At 42.1% G+C, this 19,824-nt stretch overlaps 1 protein-coding gene across 1 annotated transcript; it reads right to left on the minus strand.

Annotated features, from left to right (window-relative positions):
• Nucleotides 1-1,145: 1,145 nt before the first annotated feature.
• On the minus strand, nt 1,146-17,500 carry LOC129724670 (sarcosine dehydrogenase, mitochondrial). Its single transcript, XM_055679749.1, has 7 exons — nt 17,241-17,500; nt 15,361-16,610; nt 15,103-15,300; nt 14,902-15,044; nt 8,350-8,455; nt 7,701-8,291; nt 1,146-1,425 (listed from the first exon to the last, which is right to left on the minus strand). The coding sequence occupies exons 1-7, from the start codon at nt 17,389-17,391 to the stop codon at nt 1,165-1,167; spliced, it is 2,700 nt and encodes an 899-aa protein (XP_055535724.1). The 5' UTR covers nt 17,392-17,500; the 3' UTR covers nt 1,146-1,164.
• Between the last annotated feature and the right edge of the window lie 2,324 nt (nt 17,501-19,824).

Consider the following 19,824-nt stretch of genomic DNA (forward strand, 5'->3'; position numbering starts at 1 on the left):
GCATTTAGGGTTTTGTTTTGTTTTCTTGCAGTGCCCTTCCAAACAGCTAGTGGTAAGCGAATGGCCTCTCGAAAGATTTGGCCCTGTCGCTCGAAATGCGTGCGGAATCGTGTTTCAACAAATTTGTGGTTAATCTGTTCTCACTTCCAAGAGCAAGTAAAGTAACCGTCATAAATTTTCTTTCACAGATCTCGAAGCTATAAGGTGTCATTCATGAGAACAAATGCAATAAATTTCTCAACATTTACGATATCGCGATTGACTTTTACCAAAGATAACTAGAACAAGATACCTAACTTCCATATTTTTCATACATTTTGAATACGACTGATTTTCGACGGTTAGTGCTGCCATCTGATAACCAAAATTCTCATAAAATTGTCACTATGAGCAAAACCGATTTATCGTGCATAGTCCGTCATCGATAGTTGAGCTGCTCAAGATTGTATATGAAAAAGGTTTAGCAGTTTGATCAGCTCGACGCTTAAGATAACATGCAGATTATTGATATTGTCATTATAATGCTATTGACATATTTTTTGCACTTCAAAGTACGAAAGAAAAGTGTGAAATTGACTGTCAGAGTGGGAGTTTATATTGAGGGGTTATATTTATTTTCAGGTCCCATTCTACCAACACTTACAGTTTGATATGACGCAAGCCAGGTTTCAGCACCATTGTGCATATGGTCAGGTTCACCGGGGCACCCGATTTTTGCTTTATCAACCTCGGCAAGAGTGGACAACTTGGCTGGAGAGCGTGCTCATAGCGGTTATCAAGAATTTCTGATGGTACGCTAAATTTTGAATGAAGCGCCGATTATTCTTGATTCTTCCGGACAGTTTCATGTATGAGAACTAAACATTCGTACACGTTATTATCATTTTTCGGATGGCAGCACCGTACAGTCGTCCACATGGATACTGAAAAAATTGTTTCACCTTTCAGCAGTCATGTCTTGGCCTTGTCGTCAGTTGATTTTGACGTTAAGTATACATCATATTAACAGTGTATAAATTAGTTCGACTTTTGCTCACGCGCAGCGACAATCATGTCCGATGAATTCTGCAAGAGTCAGGTATCTTGTTCTAGTCATCTTTGCTTTTACCGAGAACTAATCGGGATTAAAAAAGCCGCAAAACATGTACTTCTACTAAATAAAATTTATTTATAAATGCCTAGTATCCGTTCACCCTTGGGATCAAATGGACTTTTGAGATGGCATTCCGCGTTGTATAGTTTACCCATAATTTCAATCTGGTATCGACCACTTTTGATGTACTCATTAGTCACATAATCCCCATCTTTTCTGGTGACGTAGGCTTGGCCAATTGGCTTATGCAACGTATAGCCGTACTCGCCTCGTCGCAGATGGCTCATCAATTCACCGTTCCGATAAACAGCTTCGAGGCCCCAAATTGGAACCTGTAATTCGTGAAAAGTTAAGTCAACATATTTTCATGGCATAGCACAGTGGTATAAACTCGAGAAATCGTGATCGTTTTAGATTTGACTGTGAAATATTGATTTTATGTGCCCAGTGTCTTCAGCAAGTTTATTCCATGAAACAAGACCTTTTTTTTGACGTTTTCGGTTTTTTGATCAATTCCTCTAACAATTATTTTTTATAATTTTCACAATACAAGATTGCTTTCTTCAGCAAAGTTGTAGAAAAATCTATAAGAAAAAGAATTGCTGAACACTGAAATCTTCTATCGTCTGATATGACAAAATAAAATTTTTCGAGGAACACTCCTCAAATTAGTTTTTTGTTCATAACTTTTTCTGTAATCGTCGAAACAATTCAAGATGTTCTAAGATTTTATTTATTTTACACCTCGCAATTTTGTAGACTACATTGCTTTGATATTTTCATTTCTTGCCAAGATATTTTCAGTTTTTCGTTGAAAATAGACATATTTTGAGTTCAAATTTCTCGGAAGGTTGCAAATAGTTGCAAATCAGACTATATGCATTTGAAAGTTCGTCGAAAAAACTGCGTTACTCATAAAAGTACAACAGTTTCGAGTTGTATCCAACCGAACACTGAATGGAATAAAAACCTCTCTCGTAACAGCCAGATTTAGCAATTGCCTCATAAGACTTAAGCCTGTAGTACACTGTTTGTCTAATGGTCAAATATTTGACCTTCTGACATAATGGTCAAATTTATTTGACATCATGGTTGTTGTTTGCCCCATGTTAAAATTGGAGAGTGACAAATAATTATCTTTGACCAAATTTTTATCTGTCAAAAAGTGACAAATATTTGACGCTCGGTCAAAGAGTGTACTACAGGCTTTAGAATTTACTGCCGAATCTCGGCAATTTATTGCAGAGAACGGCACCAGTGTGTGCTCGTTTAAAAACAATGACGGCTGTTACATTTCTTTATCAATCTTAGTTCAACCTAACTAAAATTTCCACACAAAATATACGAAATACGAATCGATAGTGTTTCTGATGCATGGTTTTCATTATTTTTTCACCGAATGCTCAGTAAATCGAGATTAAACCGGGATAGCTCGGTAATATGCAATACCAATATCGAGAATAATTTTAAGGTGTGTATAAAGTTAGAATGTTTAATACAAAAACCGTCAGATGCTTCTTATTACTTCGAATCATCTTTTATCAAATCTAACAAATATAAAGTATCAGTTGAAAATCTTTGCTCTGATTTACAAATATTGCTACGCTTCTGGACACTGAAACCATAAAGTAGGCAACGGTAATTGTATTAAATATTTCAACTTTATACGACATAATTGTTAAATCTGGCTGTTAAGAGGGGTGTATTTTTTCATTCAGTGTTCGGTTGGATACAACTAGAAACTGTTGAGCTCTATGAGTAACACAGTTCTTTCGACAAACTTTCAAATGCATATAGTCTGATTTGCAACTAGTTGCAACCTTCCGAGAAATTTGGACTCAAAATATAGCTATTTTCAACGAAAAACTGGAAATATCTTGTCAACAAATGAAAATATCAAAGCAATTCATTCTACAAAGTTGCGAAGTTTAGCAAAATAAATAAAATCTTAGAACATCTACAATTTTTTTGACGATTGCAGAAAAAGTTATGAACAAAAAAATAATTTTGAGGGGTGTTCCTCGAAAAACTCTATTTTTTTATATCAGGTGTACAGATAGCGGTTTTGGCGAATGGTTGGACACGTGTCACTTGAGATCCTATTGTGGTTATTCACCTCTGTCCAGCAACTTCTATCCCAACCTCCACGTGGTGCCGACCGGGATACGAGTAACCTTAGCGGAGATCGGGTAACCAACCCCGGTGGAAACTTTGGTCGTATGATGACTGGGAAGCGGGAACGTACGGGGCTGTTTTCCCATGTTAGGGGCGGCGTACAACAGCGTCTGATCCGGAGCGGGCGGCTGAATCATGAAACGCGGTGTCTCACCAGCTATATCAAAGACGGCAGCCCCGTCGCGAGACTAGGCATCGCAGCCCTAGTAAGGCAGCATACCGAATATTAAATACTACGAACAATTCAGATATAAATACGGAACGGAATAATCGGCATGGACCTAGGCGAACGAAAAAGGACAACGATTATTGGAAACTCGGTACTTGGAATGTAAGGACTCTACTCGAACCGGCACGCGCAAGTATCCTGGCTAGAGAGCTGCGGAAGGTGAATGTGGAGGTTGCAGCTATCCAAGAGGTGCGGTGACCAAAATCGGGAGAACGCGAATTCCGAGCAGTAGATCCTATTGCGGACACTTCATTTAAGTACCACATCTACTATAGCGACGGCGTGAAAGCAGAAAGAGAAGTCGGTTTCGTGCTAATTGGAAAACAGATGAAGCGTGTCATTAGATGGAGGCCGATCAGTGACCGTATATGCGTGTTGAGAATTATGGGCAAATTCTTCCACTACAGCCTAATAAATGTGTACGCACCGACCAACGAGAAACCCGATGACGAAAAGGAGGAGTTCTATGAGCTCTTGGGAAAAACATACAATGAGTGCCCAGGACACGATAAAAAGATTGTCATCGGAGATGCAAATGCACAGGTCGGGCAGGAAGACTTCTTCCGCCCCGTAACTGGTAGGGAAAGCTTCCACTCTACTACGAACGACAATGGCCTGAGGCTTGGTAATTTCGCTGCAGCTAGGGGGATGGCTATCTGTAGCACATATTTTGCACGCCGTAACATACGAAAGCACACCTGGATGCACCCGAATGGAGAGCTTTGCTCTCAAGTTGACCACGTTCTGATTGATGGACGGCACTTTTCAGACGTTACAGACGTGAGGTCGTTCAGAGGACCGAACGTTGACTCGGATCACTATCTCGTAGTAGCCAAAATCCGCGCCCGGCTGTCCAACGTGTTTAAATCCAAGGCAACGAGGAGGATGCAGTTGAACATCCAGCGGCTATCAACTGAAGGAGTGGCTGCAGAGTACTCGCAGAAGGTTGATGAACGGATTGAGAAAAGAGCTGAAGGGAACCTGAATGAACAGTGAAGGCACATCCACATTTCGATCAGCACTACAGCGCGAGAAGTGTTGGGTACAACTGCGGCAGCTGCGTCCAATGAGTGGTTTGACGCTGAGTCCCAGCGAGTGATGGAGGAGAAGAACCGCGCCAGGGGTCACATGTTGGCCACGGCTGTGACTCGTCAGAGCGTGGGCAGATATCGAGATGCTAGAGCCGCTGAAAAAAGACTCCATCGCCGAAAGAAACGACAGCATTGGGAGCGTATTCTTGCGGAGGCGGAAGGTTGCTTCTCCAGGCACGATGCGAGGAGCTTCTACAAAAAGGTTAACGATATCAGGAATCGAAACGTGTCAGCCCCTGTCATGTGCAACGATAGGGAGGGGAACCTGATAACCGATAAAACAGAGGTGGCCAGGCGTTGGAAGGAACACTTCAGTGTGCTGTTGAACAGTGAGGGAAACAGTGGAGTCGAAAGGAGCAGGATGACTATTGAGAAAGATGGTCAAGCTGTGGATCCACCATCCATGGACGAGGTGAAGAAAGCAGTGAAAGAGCTGAGAAACTGCAAGGCAGCCGGGAAGGACGGCATTCCCGCCGAACTCTTCAAAGTCGGGAGCGAACAGCTGTATCGTGCCATCCATCGGATCATGCTGAGAGTGTTTTCTGATGAAGAATTGCCCTCGGACTGGTTGGAGGGTCTCATATGCCCGATCTAAAAAAAGGTCATCGCCTGGATTGTAGCAACTATCGGGGTATAACTCTTTTCAATACCGTGTACAAAATTCTCTCCCACATCCTGTTCCACAGACTGGGGCCGTTGCAGGAGACCTTTGTTGACGAGTACCAATGGACGCTCGAATGGAGTTTCGAATGGACCTCCACGACGGACCAAATGTTTACCTTGCGACAAATCCTCGATAAATTTCGAGAACTCAACTTGCGGACGCACCATCTGTTCATAGACTTCAGGGCAGCGTACGATTCAGTTAAGAGAAATGAGTTGTGGCAGATTATGATCGAAAATGGCTTCCCAACAAAACTGATTAGGCTGATACGTTCAACATCGCATTGGGAGGTGCTATACGGAGGGCTGGTGTGCAGAGAAGCGGGACCATCATTACGAAGTCGCACATACTTCTCGGTTTTGCGGACGATATCGACATCATTGGTATCAATCGTAGAGCTGTGGAAGAGGCCTTCAGACCTCTCAGGAGGGAAGCTGCGAGATTAGGGCTTGTCATAAACTCTGCTAAACGAAATACATGGTGGCTGGCAGAGTGCGTGGTAGTCCGTCGGAGGTTGGTGCTGCGGTGGTGCTAGATGGGGTAGCATTTGAAGTAGTCGACGAATTTATTTACCTGGAACATTAGTGACATGTGACAACGAGGTTAGCCGTGAGATAAAGAGGCGGATAGCAGCCGCAAACAGGGCCTTTTACGGATTACGTAACCAGCTAAGGTCCCGCAGTCTGCAAATCCGTACTAAACTTGCACTCTATAAAACACTGATTCTTCCGGTGGCTCTCTACGGCCGTGAATCATGGACGCTGAAAGAGGCTGATCGGCGAGCTTTTGGTGTTTTTGAGCGTAGGATTTTGCGTTCAATCCTTGGCCGCAAACTAGAAAATGGTGTTTGGCGCAGACGCATGAACCATGAAGTGTACCAGGTATACAAATCGGCGGATATAGTCAAGCGGATAAAGTGGCTGGGCATGTAGCGAGAATGCCGGATGAGCGTCAAGCGAAGGCTATATTCAGCAGGAATCCCGATAGAGGTCGTCGACTCCGGGGTAGACCCCGCACTCGTTGGATGTGTGCTGTCGACGAGGATGCACGCGAAATAGGTGTTAGGGGCGATTGGAGGATAGCAGCCCAAGACCGAGGGACATGGCGACGTATTCTGGATTCGCCTTTAAAGTAAAAAGTAAGTAAGGTGTACAGATAGCATGGTTCAGCAATTCTTAAAAATTTTTATACAAATTTGATGAAGAAAGCAATCTGGTATTGTGAAAATTATAAAAAATATTTTTTTATCTAACTGTTAGGGGGTTTGATCATAAAACCGCAAACGTCAAAAGAAAGCTCTTGTTTTATGGAATAAACTTGCTGAAGACACTGAGTACAAAAAATCAATACTTAACGAACTAATATCATTTTTGTCATATGATTTACTTTTTAAGTTTAGTAAAGCGGGCAATGTATGTAGTTTGCGAGAATGCGAAAATGAACGGGAATAGAAGGTGTGACTTTAGACTTAAAAAATTTTTCCTTTTCCCGACGGGACTCGAACCCGAACAACGGAGATTGTGTCACACCTTCGATTCCCGTTCATTTTCGCATTCTCGCAAACTACATACATTGCACACTGTGCCAGAAATGGAATCTGGCGGAACGAAATTAATAGTGCTCTCAGGGTTTGCCCAATCGGTTTCCGATCTTCTACAAAGTTTCTTGGTATAGTTTGGGCTTCATTTTGGATGTTTGAATTAGTTCAGAATTCAGCCACATGAAACCTATGGGTATGTTCAAACTGAAATATCACAAAAACACAAAAAAAACACATCTTTAAAAATTTCAGAAAGTGAAGATTCTTTGATGGACAATTTTTAGAAAAAATCATGGTTTGCTAATACTTGCTACCCGCTGAGATATCTACTTCAAAAAATTATGTATTTTTTTTTCAAATTTTTTGTAATATTTTCCTTTTAGTACTTCAAAAACTTCTGTATTTGGAAGAAAACGACGTGATTATTCAATTTCTATCGAGAAAAAAATTGTAAGAAATTAATTCGAGTGAACTCATAAAATTATCACAATGAAACGTGAAATTCAGTCAAAATTTATAAAAACTCGTAGATCTCTAAAACTTGAAAAGTTAGAAATTTTGTATATTCTGTGAAGATTCATGGAATTTAGAGATCTACAACTTTGTCGAATACCGCAAAGCTCTAGCATGTAAGGGAAAGAAGTTAGCATCGCAACGCCACCTTTGCAGCTAAATTCCGAGCTAATTCAAACAAAATGATGCCTAAACTATACCAAGAAACTTTGTAGAAGATCGGAAACCGATTGGTCAAACCCTGAGAGCAATATTAATTTCGTTCCGCTAGATTCCATTTCTGGCCCAGTGTGCATTACCCGCTTTACTAAACATAAAATCAGTATTTCACCGTCAAATCTAAAACGATCATGATTTTACGAGTTTAGACCACTATACATAGCAATGATTTTTACCTGATCGTTCAAGGTGAAAAATGCCAATTTTTTGTTAACACCATTTTGCAACTGCCTGTCTACAACTACTCGGCCTTGGTAATCACCACGTTTTCTACATGTGAACTCGAGATTTGCCTCAACGGGTGTATCATCCGAGCGTACATCGTACCCCCACAGGTGGTAGCCCTTTTCACTGCTCAGTGAATAGAGAGCGCGATAGCCCGCATTTCGCAATCCGTCTTTGTATCCGGCCTTCATCAACGCGTTATACACGTCATTGCAACTTTCCGCAGGAATATGCAGCTCATACCCGAGTTCTCCGACAAAACTAACCCGTAGAACTCTAACGCTACACGAGTAGAACGGGTTGATTTTAATACTCAGCACCGTGTTGGAATTTGGTGGCAATCGCTCATCATCGCTCAGATTAAAGTCTGTAACTTTTTGCAAGATCTCGCGACTTTTTGGTCCTTGGATAGAAAGGACTCCTAGCTCATCTGTTTCATCGGTGACAACTGCTCGCAGCGCTTTTTCTTGGATGGCTGCCCAGATATGTGCTTTTGTGTGGTAGGCTGAAGCTCCTCCAGCTACGATGTAATATCCACGACCCTGTGAAGTTTGAAAATGTTATCAACCAATGTTTATAACAACAGGTAAATGCACAAACTTTGAAAATTGGATCGTGAAGTTCTCCCTGTCCTGACTCGATGATGCTGACGGTAACATCTGATTCAACACCTCCGTGTTTGTTCAAAGCGCAAGTGTAGATGGTCCTAGTAAGAATCAAATGTACTGTTTAGTTTACTTTTTCTTGTTTCTCGAAAATGGCGTGGTATAAGGGGTGATATTGAGGTTTTATTAGAGAATATTGACGGCTCTGTAAGGTGTTCAACGTTGATTTCGAAACTAGACCAAAACTGCGTTACATGTTTCTTATAGTCTTCGTAGAACAGTGGTTTCCAACCGGGGATCCGCGACCGTAAATGGGTCCGCGAAGCTCATCTAGAGGAGCCGCGAAGACTTTGAAAAAATGTGACAGGTGATTGAAACTTTTTTCTATATATCTCTGCGTTGCCAAAATTTGAATCAGTAAGCTGTTCAAAATTTTAGGCACCAAAAGAAAATTAATATCAAAAAAACATCAACGCGCTGAAATTGCTTAGAAAGCGAGAAAAAAACGCGTAAATTCTGCAATGTGCGTAAAAAAATTCGCGCGAATACCGGAATCCGCGCGAAAGAAAAAGCGCGCCAATTTTGAAATCCGCGGGAACAAATGCACAAAAATCTACTTTAATGTACTAGTACTTTGTGATTTAAAGCAAATTATAGCTTTTTATAATAGGAGTCTTCACGTAGAGCTCGTAAGCAAATATCCAGCCGTGAATTGTGTATCTTCCATTACTCGTCAATGGATGTGAGTATTTTTATGGCTGGGTATTTGTATACGAGCTCAATATGAAAAGGTACCCATAATGTAAGAGACATGACTAATTGATAAGTCTTGTGAGCCGCCGCCGTCGATGATTTTGAGTCAGTGCATCGCCAAGGATATTTTTTACATGCCGATAATGATTTAGAACGCTGTATTTATTTATTCGTGTCACTTTTCTTGGTGGTTTACGAAAACTGCCGAGTACAGATTAGCTAATTTGAAGTTGTAGAGTAGTGAGGGGCAAAAGTACGCACTTAATTGTTTTTGCGACAGAACTATTGCAAACAATTATCATAAAATTCGGTTTTGTTTCCAAGCGGTACATGAACCTTTCGCCTTCCAAATGTATTACCAAAGTTTTTCGTGTTTGTTTGTAGCATGAGAATTTCACTTTTTAGAAAAAATACTCAGATGCGAACTTTTACCCACCATGTGGGGCAAAAGTACGCAGTTTACGGGGCAAACGCTCGCACAGTATGAACAGTGTATTTATTACACTATCCCCAAAAAAGGTAATTGTTTTTCGCTGGTTTCTTACTGATTCTTTTGTGCCACGTTACAGCGGTGCCCCGAAATAATTTTCTTACTTCCGGAAATTCGGTTTTCTGGGAATATGTTGTTTTGGTGATATATCCCAAAAATGGACCTTCCAGAAGAGATTCCACTGGGGCTTCTAGAGGCCATAGAATCAAATTAATAAAATTTATTTTCAAAACCGGGGTGATACACAGAGACCCGAAAACGACTCCAGATGCCATATTAGATTCCAAAAAAGCGACTTCCGGTTCCCGAAAAACAACCAGAAATGGTTGAATACTACCCAATACTGGTGTTTTCGGAATCGAATTGCTGCTCTGAGATCAAAAATCAACTTCAATGTGATTTTTGAATTAAAGATGGTGACTTCCGGTTTGCGGTAAACAGTGAAAATTGACCAAATACCATCCCGTATGAGTTATTTCGGAATCGAAATGATGCCAAGAGACCTGAAAACGATCCCAGACGCCATCTTGAATTCCAAGATGGTGACTTCCGGTTTCCGGAACACAACCTAAAATGGTCGAATACCAATATGAGTATTTCAGGGATCGGGATGATGCGCAGACACCAGAAATAAACTCTAAACGCAATTTTTAAATTCAAGATGGTGACTTCCGGTTTCTGGAAAAACATCCAAAATTGACCAAATACTATCTCATACGAGTATAAGGCCAAGAGACCTGAATAGGAACCAGACGAGCCGGAAGTCACCATATAGAATTTGAAAATGGCGTCTGGAGTCGATTTCCGGTCTCAGGGCGTCGTTTGATTTCAAGATATACACATATTGGGGGGTACTCGACCATTCTGGGTTGTTTCTCAGAAACCGGAAATCGACATCTTGGGATCCAAAACGGCGTCTGGGATTATTTAATGGTCTCAAATACTCATATTACCTAGTATTTGATCACTTTTTTCTTTGGTTGGCAAATGGCTGGACACGTGTAACTTGGAACCCTAATGTGGCCATTCACCTCTGTCCAGCAACTCCTATCCCAACCTCCACGTGGTGCCGACCGGAATACGAGTAACCTTAGCGAGTAAGCTACACCTAAGATGGCAGCCCCATCAGCATGATGTAGGTATCGCGACCCTGGTAAGGTAGCATACCGAAACCTTTCTTCAACCACGAACAACAAATTTTAAAATACGGAACGGATCAATTGGCAACGACCTAGGCTACGAACACGGAAAAAGATTAAGGTAAACGATTGGAAATTGGGTATTGGAAATTGGGGAACGTCCGATCTCTTAATGAATTGGCGCGGGCTGGCTTGCTTGCTCGAGAACTACAGCGGCAGGGAGTCGAAATCGCAGCAAGGGAATTCCGTGCAGTAGACCCTATTGCACGCACTTCTTTCAAATACCACATCTACTACAGTGACGGCAAAGTAGCGGAACGGGGCGTCGGTTTCGTAGTGCTGGGAAATCAGAAAACAAGAGTCATCCGGTGGAGGCCCGTAGATGACCGTATATGAGTGTTAAGGATTAAGGGCAAATTTTTCAACTACAGTTTAATCAAAACCTACGCACCGACAAACGACAAATCCGACGAAGTCAAAGATGAGTTCTATGACAAGCTTGAGCGAATCTATGACGTGTGCCCAAAACACGACGTAAAAGTCGTCATCGGAGACGCAAACGCACAGGTTGGGAGGGAGGAATTCTTCCGTCCGGTCATTGGAAGGCATAGCCTCCACTCGTCAATCAATGAAAACGGCCTGAGGTTGATAAACTTTGCCGCGCCCAGAAGAATGGCCATATGTAGCTCCTATTTTCCACGTTTGAATATTCGGAAACACACCTGGAGGCATCCAAATAGAGAAGCCTGCTCCCAGATCGATCACGTACTGATTGACGGTCAGCACTTTTCGGATGTTACTGATGTTAGGTCTTTTCGGGGACCAAACATTGACTCTGACCATTATCTCGTCGTTTGTAAGATCCGCGCACGGTTGTCGAACGTGCTGAAATCTCGCACAGAGAGGACGACGCGTTTCAACATCCAGCGGTTGAAGGCTGATGGCGTGGCAGTAGAATACGCCAGAGAGCTGGATCAACGGATCGCAGAACAACAGGAGGAAGGAGTGGAAGACATAAATGGGCTGTGAAGCAGTATCCACGGCGCCATCGAAACGACTGCGAGAGAGATGGTAGGTACGACGCGTGGAAGATGGCTGGTTCGATGCAGAGTGCCAGAGAGCGACAGATGAGAAGAACCGTGCCAGGAGCCGCATGCTCACTGCGACTACGCGTCAGAACAGAGAGAGGTACAGGGTGGCAAGGACTGCCGAAAATAGAACCCACCGTCGGAAGAAGCGCGAGTACGAGGAGCAGGTGCTCGCCAGCGCAGAGGACAGTTATGCTCAAAACGACGTGCGGAGATTCTATAGAACTGTCAACAGAAGCAGGAATTCCCCTGTGCCGGTCATGTGTAATGACAAGGACGGCAACCTGCTTACCGATAAACCGACGGTTGCAGCCAGGTGGAAAGAGCATTTTCAGGCGCTATTGAACGGTGAGGAGCCGGATGAGCTGGGCAGGAACAGGATGACGATTATGAGTGACAAACAAGCTGTGGAGCCACCAACACAGGAGGAGGTGAAAAAGGCGATTAGTGAGCTGAAAAATGGCAAGGCCGCTGGGAAGGACGGTATCCTGGCCGAACTTCTAAAAGCGGGAAGCGAGCGGCTGTACTATGCGATCCACCAATATAAGGCAATACTAAGGATCTGGGCGGATGAACAAATGCCGAACGATTGGTTGAAAGGCCTCATTTGCCCTATCTATAAGAAGGGCCATCGATTGGATTGTGGCAACTATCGAGGCATAACGTTGCACAACTCCGCATATAAAGTGCTCTTCCGTATCCTGTTCTTCAGGTTGAGACCGTTAACGGAATCCTTTGTTGGCGAATACCAGGCTGGTTTTCGGCAGGGGCGTTCCACGGTTGATCAAATTTTTACCCTGCGACAGATCCTCGATAAGTTCCGGGAGTACAACTTACCGACCCACCATCTGTTTGTGGACTTCAGAGCGGCATACGACTCAGTGAAAAGAAACGAGCTGTGGCAGATCATGCTGGAACACGGTTTCCCTACGAAACTACTTAAGCTGAGTCGTATGACACTGAAGGGATCAAAATCGTGCGTGCGGATAGCTGGCGAGACATCAGCCGCGTTCGTAACGTTGGTTGGACTGAAGCAGGGGGATGCGCTCTCCAACTTACTGTTTAACATCGCTCTTGAGGGTGCAGTAAGAAGAGCAAATGTGGAAAGAAACGGTACGATCATCACGAAATCTCACATGCTTCTTGGCTTGCGGACGACATCGATATCATCGATATCAACCGTAAGGCCGTGGAGGAGGCCTTCGTACCTTTTAAGAGAGAAGCAGCGCGACTGGGACTAGTCATCAACTCTGCCAAAACGAAGTACATGGTAGCTGGCAGAGAGCGTGGGAGTCCCCGTGGTGTTGGTGCTGAGGTGGAGATAGATGGGGAACGATTTGAAGTGGTTGACGAATTCGTTTATCTTGGTACGCTTGTGACATGTGATAACGATATGAGCCGTGAAGTGAAACGACGAGTTGCAGCTGCGAACAGGGCTTTCTACGGACTGCGTAACCAGCTAAGGTCCCGTAGTTTGCAAACTCGCACAAAACTAGCGCTGTATAGGACGCTGATACTCCCGGTGGTTCTTTACGGACATGAAGCATGGACGCTGAAGGAAGCTGATCGACGAGTGCTCGAAGTTTTTGAGCGTAAAGTTCTGCGATCGATACTTGGCGGTAAACTGGAAGATGGAGTGTGGCGCAGGCGCATGAACCACGAGTTGTACCAGGTATACAAACATGCTGATATAGTGAAGGTAATACAGCGGAGCGGGCTTCAGTGGGCTGGACTTGTAGCCAGGATGCCTGACGAGAGAGCCGCCAAAACTATCTTCAGTAGAGAACCAGAAAGAGGCCGTCGACTCCGTGGTAGGCCTCGCACGCGGTGGATGTGCGCGGTGGAAGAAGATGCACGATCTGCTGGTGTACGAGGAGACTGGAGAGCGGCTGCCCAAAACAGAAGAAGCTGGACATCTCTAATTCGTTCGGCCCTAGACTGATTAACGGTCCGTTAGCCAACAAAGTAAAGTAAGTTGATCACATTTTGTTGTTTTCCAGAAACAGGAAGTCGCCTTTTGGAATCCAAAATGATGTCTGGGGTCGTTATCCAGTCTCTGGACATGATCTCGATTACGGGAATACACATATTGGAGGGTATTCGACCATCTTAGGTTGCTTTCTAGGAACCGGAAGTCGCCATCTTGAAATTCAAAATGGCGTTTGGGCCATTTTCCGATCTGTGGGCATCATTCCGGTTGTAAAAATAAATATTGGACGGTATTTGGCCTTCTATTTTTGTTTCTTTGGCTTCTTGAAGCCCCTATTTATTCCGGAAGGACCATTTTGAAAGCATATCAACATAACTATTATAATGGTTGTAAGATTCTGTACAAAAACATCGTTATTAAACACATTTTTTCATTACGGGTAATGGCACTTAGTGCGTACTTTTGCCCCACAATGAGTTTTCCAACTGGTTTGAGTTTTATGACAAACATCAAAATGTTTTCAGCAAAACAAATTCACCCTGCAAACCACAATTATACAAGAGTTTTTTGGGCTCTGTTGTTTTCGAGTTTCTGTAGTTTCCGAATAGGTCAATCATAGTTCCCAAAACTAAGAAAATTAGATTAAAATAGCTCAAAACACAACTTTTCTCATAGCTTCACCCCATTTAAACGGAATCTTATGTGTTTACATGTGTGATTACCTGACGTTATAATACTGCAAATTCATACAATGTTGCCAGTTTATTTTGCTCGTATGCTTCGAAAAGGCCGATGCGTACTTTTACCTCGTGCGTACTTTTGCCCCTCACTGCTCTATAATACTTAAATACAATGTTGTAAACTTATGTTTAGCTAGATTTGGGATAAAATAGCTATCAAAGCATGGTTGGTTACATCATTCGATATACTGTTGAACGAAGAAATCGAGATTTTGAAGTTTGATGCGCTTTTTTATAAAGTGGTTGAAACAGGAAAATCTGTTCTAAAGCTCTATCAATATCTCAAGTTTAAGTTAAAAATATTACTAAAAGTAACAGTTTTTTTAGTTAAGGGGTTTTAAACTGCATTGCAGTCGTTCAAGTTTTTCAGTTTTTCGTTATAATGATTATCAAAACACTCTACTTACTTGTTAACAGGTTTGTTCAAATCCCCAGTAAAGATCCACTCAGCTGCTTCTTTTGCTTGGTTCCCAGTGAGAAAAAGTTTACAAAAGTAGCTTAAATTGAAGAGGGTTGCATCGTTACGACAGGTCAGAGCTTCCTCACCAATCTAAAAGAAGTTGTGACTTAAAGGTTGAGTTTTTCATTAAATTTCCAATATAATTCACCAGATCATGATGCTCGGGGAAGCCAAACGTATAATCCTTCTTAAGTGTTTCCTCGTAGTTCGTGTTGGTGTTCTTGGGGTAATCGTAGTATCCGTACCAATCGTATGGTTGTACAACTACAGTATCCTCGGGTAAGAAGTAACCAGGTCTCTCCCAACCGTGTCTTTCCTCCATCACGGCACCATATTGAATCATTTGCTGAAAATGTTTTAAGATTGCTTAAGGAATTATTTCGATTTACAATTATGGATCACATACTTTATGGAACGGATCGACAGTGAAGTTTCTACCAGCAAGCGGTTCATCGTGGGGAAACACAATGCTGTAGTTCTTTGCATAAGCTTCGTGACTTCTCTCGGTAGCCCAATTAAGAGCTTTCCTCTGCTTTGGGCTAAAACGTCGGACATCGTATGCAAACATATGCAATTCTGGCCGATCATGTACGATCCACTGGGCAAGCTGTTCCGCACAACCAGCTCCTAACATCATACCAGCTGAATTATATCCGCAGTTGTGGAACAATCCATTGACGATAGGATCTGGTCCCATCAATGGTTTGTGATCAGGCGTGAATGATTCTGGTCCACAAACGGTACTCTTAATACCTGTTTTTCCAAAGTCTGGACAAAGTTTCACCGCTCCTTGGATGTGTGTATCGAAAATTGAAAAGTCTAGGTCGTACAATCCGAAGTGAAAATCTGTGGGTACTTTATCTAGCAAAACCGGATTGTTTTCATATCCACCCATACAAATTGATTTTCCTTGAATGCGAAAATATATGGAATAATCGTGATCGCGAATATTAGGTACCATTTGATGAACGTTATCCATGGTCTCCGAAATTACATAAGCGTGTTTCATGGGAATCAAAGGCAAATGAACCCCGAGGGGTTCAATTAAATCCCTGCCCCAAACACCGGTAGCATTAACAATAGTGTTGGTACGTATTATGCCTTTGTTGGTTTCTACGCCCCGGACGTCTTTCATACCCAATAGGTTTTCTCCAGTCACAATTTTACTGGCTAGGCAGTCTTCTACGATTACGCCACCGTTCGCAGTTGCTGCCCTTGTCAAGGCAGTACACATCATCGCTGGATCTACTAGACCGTCAGCAGGTGAGTATAATGCACCAGTGAATGCTGCTGTATCTAATGCTGGAAATAGTTTTTGTGCTTCATCTGGTGTTAATATTTGACTTTCAACTCCAAAACACTTTCCAATCGTAGACAATCGTTTATACTCTTGAAGTCTTTCTTCAGAGTGAGAAATAAACAATCCTCCGTTGTTGATCCAACCAGAATTATGTCCAGATTTTTCTTCTAATGTCATCAATAGTTTTCGCGTCGATGCCAACAAGTTGATTTCTACATCATTAGGGCGCAAACTCCACACTAATCCAGACGTGTGCCACGTGGTCCCGGCAGTTAATTTAGCTTTCTCAAGCAAAACTGCTCGAATACCACGTTTTGTCAGCTGGTACAATGTATTGCATCCGGCAGAACCTCCACCTGTTGAAAATGACATAAACCATCGTTTACCATCACTTGCGAAGATTGTTTACAAACGAAAGGACCGATTGCTGTAAATAAAAACAAAAACAACTTTCGTGCTGTCCGCGAAGGCTTATATTATGAGGGATTTGACCTCCTATGTGGAGCTTTGTAGATAATATTGTAGATTCAGCAATATTAATGCCGCAATCAAACGTCATTTGAAGAAGCTAAGAAATTCACAAGGCTTCGCATAGGTTTGAAAAGGTTATCGGAATGTGATGTTGATAGCCGTTAGTCGTTTTTTCACTGAACGGCATACAACGGTAGCACTTTCAATGATAATTCCATACACGATCCATACAGTTGTTTTAAAAGGCTAGCAAGTTGTTCCTAAAACTATGCTACTATGAATTTCACTAGTAGATAATTATGCGCACATTTTGGATAATTTCGATAAGTTGTGAAATGTGTGGTATTTACACGGTGCAATAGAAAGTTACGCAAGGTTTGAGAAAAACGCGGTGTGCAGTTTTGTTGCAAGCCCAGTCAATAAAACGATTCTAGCTAACACCCAAAAGTAAACTTTCAATAAAATATTCAAAAACACGTAAAGAATCCCTAATATATGTAGGAGTTGATACAAACCAATTATTACAACTTCAGCACTTTCCGGTAATTTCGTTCCGGAAGAAAAATTTCGCTTTGATAATTCTGTGCTTATGCTGCTCAAGGACACTTTCGATTTAGCAAACTTCACCTTAAAGTTTCCTAATGGCCGTTTATGTAGTCTAAACATTGTACGGCCTTTATAGGTATTTCAAATTTCTATATCAGGAATTTTATGTTTTTGCCACCTATGCTAAGTCACTAGGAAATGTTTGGAATATGACCAATTCAGAGGAGGTTTAGTTTGGAACTGAACGAGCCAAACTGGTACGAATATACAAATCAGTACCTCGTAATCCTGTCGGTAGATGGCTTCTTTCGAGCAAGTTGATAAGCACCATTCGAGTTAATTTTAGAGAACGCTTGATTATTTAAGCTGACCAGGCAGTGAATAAAAGACGGTTAAGTTCATTTTTCAACGAAATCTATCTATACATATAAAAATGTAGCTCTGTCTGTCTGTCTGTCTGTCTGATTCATATTGGCTTGGAAACTACTGAACCGATCAGCGTGAAATTTTGTAAATAGAGGTTTGGGGGCCGGGAAAGGTGACTAAGATAGTTTGAGACCCCTCCCTCTTCTGAATAGGAGGGGTACCATACAAATGAAACACAAATGTCTGTACTTCTCGAAAACTAACCAAGTAAATGGAACCAAATTTAGCATGTGGATGCTTTTAGGGGCAACAAATATGTCAATATTAGTTTCAAACCCCTCCCTCTTTTGGAAGGGAGGGGTTCCATACAGATTAAACACGGATTTCTGCACATCTCGAGAACTACCCAATTAAATGGAACCAAATTTGGCAGGTGAATGTTTTTTGGGTACCAAATATGTCCATAAAGGTTTGACACCCCTCCCTCTTCTATAAGGGAGGGGTTCCATACGAATGAAAAAAAAAATCGCACAGCTCGAGAACCAATCAAGCAAATACAACCAAATTTGGCATGTGAATGTTTTTGGGGTAACAGGTATGTCCATAATTGTTTGACACCCCTCCCTCTTCTATAAGGAAGGGGTTCCACATAAATTGAACACAAATTTCTGCGCATCTCGAAAACTAATCAAGTAAATGGAACCAAATTTGGCATGTGGATGTTTTTGGGGTAACAAATATGTCCACAGTAGTTCGACCCCCCTCCCCCCTCTTCTGGAGGGGAGGGGTTCCATACAAATCAACACAAATTTCTGCACATCTCGAGAAATAATCAAGTAAATTGAACCAAATTTGAAAAACAGCGAAAAGTGACGAACCAAATTTGAAAAACAGTGAAAATAGCACCCAATATGGGTATTGAAAAGCACAGCTGGTCTCGAGGTACGATGCTGGCCCAACAAGCCAATCGTCGTAGGCTCGAGCCTCGGCTCGGGAGAGACTGTTAGTGTCAGTAGGATCGTAGCGCTAGCCCCGCAATTGTCCTGTACACTTAACAGTTGGCTGTGAAGTTTTTGTACAATAAACAGAAGGTCAAGTTCCGAATCGGAATGTAGCACCAAGGCTTTGCTTTACTTTTTGTGGGTATTTCCGGAAGCGTAATGATACACAGAAGCCACAAATCGACCTCAGACAACATTTTGAATTGTAGGATAGCATTTTCTGGTTTCTGGGAAACAGGCAAAGATGGCCGATTTCCATTAAATATGATTATATCCGAAACCAGAATGATGCACAGGAGCTAAAATCGACCACAGACTAGGGATACCATCCGTCCTGATTTAGCAGGACATGTCCTGATTTTGAGACCCTTTTTCAACGTCCTGATTTATTTTTCATTTTCTGACATTTGTCCTGATTTTCATAACATTTTCAATTTTGTAGTGTGATAAAAATATGCAGAATTTTTCAAAATCAATAACTTTTTTGATTCCAGAACACAACGGTCACTACGACGATTTCGTTTTTGATTGAATCTTAGTGAAGTGACGAGAGAAATCTTTTAGGTATTGTAACCGTTAAACATTTGGATTTACTCTGGAAGGTCGAAAAAAAAATTTTTTTTTTTCAATGTTTACAGTAAAGTAAGGTGTTCGGCTATTTTGGCTATTGATCAAGGTTTATTTGAAAATTTATTTTGCATGTCGTGGTTGCACATAATGTGTATTACCAAAAAAAACCATATCAAGAAGACTGGGAACTCTGCTTGAGATTGAGCGACAGTTTTGGCAGTGCAGTCTGTTGAGTAAAAGTGGAACTGACGCATGCTAGTGTGTGTGCTGGCGATGCGAGCGCAAGCCGAACGCTTCGGGTTCAGGTCGGGTTTGCGTATGAAAACCCGAAACCCGACAATAAAATCTATGAAATCTCGGGTTCGGGTCGGGTTCAGGTTTCACAGAAATAAAATTTTCGGGTTCGGGTTTGAACGAATAAAAAAAATCGGGTTCGGGTCGGGTACGGGTTTGAAAAACATCAAACCCGACCATCTCTAGTAACCAGAAGTTATTTCTGAGACGAAAAGGGGTAAAATCTTGAGAAGCGAAAAAAAAAATTGGACATTGATTATTTACACTTAATTCGAACATGTCCCAAACACGTCGGAAGTGACTTGAATGGTAAAAAATATGC

The sequence above is a fragment of the Wyeomyia smithii genome, chromosome 2, assembly GCF_029784165.1.
Source record: "Wyeomyia smithii strain HCP4-BCI-WySm-NY-G18 chromosome 2, ASM2978416v1, whole genome shotgun sequence".
In the NCBI taxonomy this organism is placed as follows: Eukaryota; Metazoa; Arthropoda; class Insecta; order Diptera; family Culicidae; genus Wyeomyia; species Wyeomyia smithii.

Bases quoted from the DNA above. Each gene is read 5' to 3' on its own strand.
- LOC129724670 (XM_055679749.1), bottom strand. From the start codon at position 17,391: ATGTTTAGACTACATAAACGGCCATTAGGAAACTTTAAGGTGAAGTTT. The intron at 15,045-15,102 runs GTGAATTATATT...AACTTCTTTTAG, and splicing joins TCCCCGAGCATCATGATCTG to ATTGGTGAGGAAGCTCTGAC. The intron at 1,426-7,700 runs GTAAAAATCATT...CACGAATTACAG, and splicing joins TTTTCACCTTGAACGATCAG to GTTCCAATTTGGGGCCTCGA.